At 34.3% G+C, this 5,834-nt stretch overlaps 1 protein-coding gene across 5 annotated transcripts; it reads right to left on the bottom strand.

Moving 5' to 3' along the window:
* Positions 1-254: 254 nt before the first annotated feature.
* On the bottom strand, positions 255-4,926 carry LOC106771598 (protein ABSCISIC ACID-INSENSITIVE 5). 5 transcript variants are annotated; one of them, XM_022784953.1, is made up of 5 exons: positions 4,742-4,926; positions 1,796-2,887; positions 1,011-1,082; positions 889-918; positions 255-793 (listed from the first exon to the last, which is right to left on the bottom strand). In XM_022784953.1, exons 2-5 carry the CDS (start codon positions 2,870-2,872, stop codon positions 677-679), a joined length of 1,296 nt encoding a protein of 431 aa, XP_022640674.1. In that variant the 5' UTR covers positions 2,873-2,887; positions 4,742-4,926; the 3' UTR covers positions 255-676. The 5 variants fall into 5 exon arrangements, with proteins under 5 accessions (XP_022640674.1, XP_022640673.1, XP_014513081.1 ...); XM_022784952.1 differs by having other exon boundaries at positions 1,796-2,921; XM_014657595.2 differs by having other exon boundaries at positions 289-772; positions 1,796-2,921.
* Positions 4,927-5,834: the final 908 nt, after the last annotated feature.

Consider the following 5,834-nt stretch of genomic DNA (forward strand, 5'->3'; position numbering starts at 1 on the left):
TTCCATTCCAAACCAAAACCAAAAAAAAAAAAATTAACCTATTTTTTACTTTACGAATAATAGGTATCGTATCATAATATAGTATCTCTATCTGCCCGCCGGTTGCCTTACGGATAATAACTACCTGTCACATAAATTTTAACTCAGATTTTTTTTTTTTTTTAATTCAAAATTAATCAATAGAAACAATGAAGGTCCATCTTGGGGTGAACCGTTCATTGCACAGGCATGATGACATTCATGAAAAGTGTGGAAGTGATAAGTTTATTTAACCCAACCCAAACCACAGTTAACCACATTTTTTAAAACTAATTTAACCAAATATTTTCAATAATATTTCTAAAAAATTGCTTTGCCGAGTTTGCAGAACAGAATCACTATGCTACTTTTCTTATACAATATACCTGTTCAACTCATCAAGAATACTAATTTATTTACGAAATGTAGTAATTAACAATAAGCTTATAAGAAAACTAGTGTAAATGATTTTATTTATTTGACATTGAAAATATTATTAATGTAAAACATGCAACTACATATATTTACTACCTTAGTAATTGTATCCCTGTTATTGGCTTTGACATTAATTTCAGTGTTTTTTCTATGTCCAAGAAAAAACACAAGAAGATGCACCACAGCCAATAGTCCTTTCTGTTTATAGATGCAGATCATTTTCTCATAAAGGGCAACTCATTGTCCTTCTCAATGATCTCGATTTGTTTTTGGCATTTTCAAGGTTGTTTTGAACTCTCCAATTCCCTTCCTCTGAGTGCTGCTGCACAAAAGGTGACTGCTGTTCTTATGCTTAGGGAATTTCAAAGGACAACCATTACCTAAATCTTAGAATAAACAAATGTTTGTGATTAATTGCATAAGAATATTAGTTACCTGTTGCTTTCTTCTCCTTTCAAGATCAGCCTATGTATAGAAAAGCATGATCCATGTTAGAAATGGAATCTAATTACTGGCTACAATATACAAAATAAAGTAAGAACTTCAACATGGCATACCAGTGATAGTTTAAGTTCGGCGTTCTCTTCTTTCAACTGGGTCAATTCTGCTTCTAATTCAACTGTGTATGCCTGCCAAACCAAAAGTGAAAGATAATATTATGTTCAATATTATGTTCAATGTTTTAATCATAGTTACTACTTATCTAATCAGGTACTCAGGTACCTTTTTCTCTACCTTTTCCTCCAAAGCAGGCAATCAGTTTAATTAACAAGGAAAAGCCTATTCTAACATCTTTTACGCTAACCCTTTACATCACCCTTTTGTCACTTAAGGGAAAGAAAGTTTATCAATAAAGAAGAATCAAAGACGTTAAAAAAAAAGGTGCTGTTATAATTAATTAGCCTAACTGTTTTGCCTGCCTCAATTATCAGTGATGCGGGAGCTCACCAACTGAAAATCACAATGCACCTAGGCATGTGGCAGCCAACAAATTTTACATCCTTGTTATCTAAATTTGAAAAAGAATATATCAAAACAAGTTACCAGATCCTGTGGCTAAATTTGCAGTTGATATAGTCACATATTTTGAAGAGGGACAAACTACTTCATTTGTAGATTAATTTTGGAGAGAAGTTGTATTGCTTGAAGAAAGTGTGTTACGCTCATAAAAATTGGAAGAATGGAACTTTATATCTAAAGTATGATAGCTGCAATGCAAATTTCACACTATAAATTCTAAGAACCAGACAAATCGAAAGCTTATTTATAAAGAACAATGATTAACAAGACAAGACATCTAGCTTCGTATCAATGCAGTTCAATCATGAAATGCAGAAAGTACCAGTTTTCTTGCTCTGGATCTGGCTGCTGATTCTCTGTTCTTGATCATCCTCCTCTGTCTTCTCTCCACCACCTTCTCCACAGGCCCATCAAACACCCTCTTTCTCCCTCTTGACACAACTTTCTCCATCCCAAATCGGCAACCAAACTTTTCACCAGTACCTATACCCTCCGGCGAAACCGGGCTCACCGGCGCCACCACTCCCATGTTGCTCACTGCCTCGTAACCACCGCCACCATTCACCACCCTCGGTCCAAAGCAAACCGCAGACGGCACTGCCGCCGGATACCCAGAAGACTGTCCAACTGCACCGCGACCACCACCACCCTTAGGCACCGCCTGATAAGATGGTCTAACCACATTCCCACCAGCATTACCGCCGCCACCAACTCCCATCATCTGCCTTCCGACAAAAGAAGGGTCCATTGTACGGTTGTTATTAGGAAAGAAGCCATACTGCTGCAAATGCTGATTTTGACTTGTAGAAGCTGGAACTGGCGTTGCAATGGCACACTGTTCTCTAACTATCCCAGCTTTTATCAAGAAGTCCTCCAAAGTCATCTCTCCAAAGGTAGGTTGGCGGCGGGCAGATTCGGTATTTTGAGCATTGTAATCATTATTAACGTTTCCACAGTTATTGTCGTTGTTTTTCTGTGGTTGCCGTTGTTGTTGTCCTTTGTGTATCTCAGACCAAACCTCGTCCACTGTTTTCCTACACAAAGGTGCAGGAAGTGTTAGAGACCCTTGCCGAGGAAGGCTTGGTTGCTTCCTTATCAACCCCTTTTCTGCGGAAGCTTCACTCAGTGAGAAGCTGTTGTTGCTGTTGTTTAAAATTTGAGTTTCTTCTGCACACCACCATATGCTGCTGAGAAACTCGTCCATGTTCATGGAGCCAAAGTTCTTGCCACTCTCCCATAGCGTGTGTTGGAACTCGTCGAGGGTGATGGAGTAGATGGAAGAAGCTTCTCTTCCCAGTGAAGAAAATGGGTGATTCTTGTTGACGTCGTGCTGTTGCTCCAACTCTATCGGAGATTCAGCGTCGTTTTGTGAGTTCATCTCAGACTCCGCCACCACCATGTTCTTCAAGTGTTGCTTGTGAAAGGTCAAAAGATGAATAGGAGGGAAACTAAACAACTTTATTACGATGGCACTGTGTTCTTAATAATAAAAGAACAAAAACCTACGTACCATCTTTTCAATTCTTATTTTTTGGCATTGCGTTAGTAAATAGAAATCCAAACATATATTAAAATTAAAGGCAGCAATGAATGTTTCAATTCATAGCTCTAGAACTAGATGTCGCAGTAGTAGTGACAATTGTAGCACATCTATTAATTAATTTCATGACAATCAAACAAGGGGTTTCCCAAAGCTCACTTCCTCATAGTAATTACAACTCATCTGACAGATATAAATATAGATTTTCTATTACACAGATAATTGTCAAACAAATTTTTACATGCAGTAAAATTCAATACACAGATAAAAGTCAAAAACAAAATTTTCTCTACAATCTATCTGCAAATGTGTAAGAGAAAGAAAGCAATTGAAAAAGAAAAAAAAAAAAAACTTAGCTGTGTTATTTAATATTATCCAAAAGGGTATGGAAAAACATATATGTCGATTTTGATTTTGATTCTTGTTCGTGTTGCTTTACATTGATTAAAGATAAGAAAATTAATTTATAATAGATTTTGTGGAGTTGAATTAGTTCTAAAACTCATTTCTAATATATTAAAAAATGAGTTTAAGTCTAGGCTATCTTAACAAATTTCTCTTTCTGTTCCATTGGTTGTCAGACGGACCACCCAATTTCTACTATTTTCTACTATCACCATTGGTTGTCAGACGGACCACTCAATTTCTACTATTTTCTACTATCACGTATGTGAGGTGCAGAAACCAGTTTTATGAAGTTATCAAGTATGTGAGGTGTAGAAACCAGTTTTATGAAGTTGAGTTTTATGAGGTTGTGTTAGACTTACAGTCAATCAGTTTAGTCAATCAGTTTTGTGAGGTTTAGTTAGACTTTAAAACTCACGTTCTAATAGTTCGAGTGAAGAGGAAACTCTTGGTCTCCACTGGCACTTAGAAAGTGAAGAAAGAATATTATGAGTGTATGAAGTTGGGCAAGGTATAGCAGCAAAAGTTGAATCCTTTGTCTAGTGCGTTGCCTACAAATATCGAAGCAACTACCTGTTTAATTGGCACACAGCACAGAAGTGCAGTAGGTATGGATGGGCCTCCGTAACCATTAATATTGTACCAGATCGAGAGCTCAAAATTTAGAACCTTCTTCTTTAAAGTTACTTAAGTTTTCACTACACAAAAATACCAAAAACAATAACTACAACTCTTCTCAACTGTAATTTTTTCAAGTTCTTATTTTAAAATATTAAAAGAAAAACTATCATTAGACGAGAGTGTAATATATATTTTCAGAGACATAAAAATGGCCAGATTTCAAAAAATAAAAAGTAGGTTATTGTTCAATCATAAAATAGTATAACTTTTTAAACGATTATAATACAAATAAAGAAATAGCATGACCTAATTTATAATTACATGAAAATATAGAAAACTTATAAACTCTGTATACATAATTTGAAAATGAGTTAGTTTAAAAAAAAATAGTTAGACATATTGTGGGCTATTCTTAACGAGAAATTATATGTTCTATCTATTCTTTTGTGTAAAAATTCGAAGGTGAAAGTCTCCTGTTCAAATATAAATTTACAAGTAAAAAATATATATATATATATATATATAAAATCCAGAAAGTCAAGCCAAAGGATCAAGCATGCATTCTGGTATGTCAAATCTATAACTCATTCAAACCAAAAGACAGAACAATGCAATGAGAACACAGATCAGCAAGGATACACAATTACATTATATAAATATAAATGTATAGAAAAATATAGTAAAAAATAAAAGAAAAGATACCTGAAAAATGTGTTTCAACTCAAATACCAGTTCTTTTTGTGTGGCTTACAACATTATCAGAAGTTAATTATAAGGGTAATTGGGAAGAAGGAACAAGAGTTTTGTTTTGAGAGGTTTTGGAAGTGGCAACAGTTGCACATTGTGTGTTCAAACACACAAAAACATAGTTACTAAATTAAAGAATAAAAAGCTGTTAAATGCAGTAACATATTATATAAGAATTGAGGAACTGAGATTGTCCCACGTAGAGAACAAAATATCAGAGACCAATTTCCTAAGCCTGATCGCACCTTTTGCCACGTTAAGGACAGGTGTCGTTTGTTTAACCTCCTTCTCTGCACTCACAGCTTTGAGTTCAACACGTGTACCCTTCAATTTGTTTGCCACCTACTACTTCATTTCTTCAAAAAAATAATTATATTTTTTCGTTGGAAATGTGTTAGTGTCTACTCTCTTGACTGTGAGGTACAAACCAAGAAAAGGATATCTATTTCTGGTGAAACATGCCTTGGTAAGGTCATTCTTTTTCATTTACTTTTCTGTCAAGTTGAAAAGAAATATATATATATATATATATATATAGCGTACGCCTGTTTTTCAGTTGGTACATTTTAGCAATGTGTACCGGGTTTCAGTAGACAAAAATACCTTTATATCATGAATTCTAAGTTCTAAGGTTAAGGGTATTTTAATAATTTTCATTCTCAAAATTAAAAAAATAAAAAAAGAAACCTCCAATCCCTTATCCACCTCTCNCATTCCTCTCAACCTTTCTCTTTCATCTCTTTCACTCTAACATTTTCTCTGTCATCCCTACTCTAACTCTAATTGCAAAAAATAAAAAATACTTGTTTTATTTTAATAATTTTCATTCTCAAAATTAAAAAAACAAACCCCAAACCCTTACTCACCTCCTTCATTCCTCTCAACCCTTTCTCCTTCATCTCTCTCACACTCAACAGATTTCCTCTGTCATCTCTGCACTAGCTCTAACTAAAAAAATACTCATTATTAAATAAAATGTTTAGAGAAAAAAAATACATAAATAAAAAAATTAAAGTACCTAATTTTTTCTTTATATAATTATAAATAA

The sequence above is a fragment of the Vigna radiata genome, chromosome 8 (assembly GCF_000741045.1).
Source record: "Vigna radiata var. radiata cultivar VC1973A chromosome 8, Vradiata_ver6, whole genome shotgun sequence".
NCBI classification, from domain to species: Eukaryota; Viridiplantae; Streptophyta; class Magnoliopsida; order Fabales; family Fabaceae; genus Vigna; species Vigna radiata.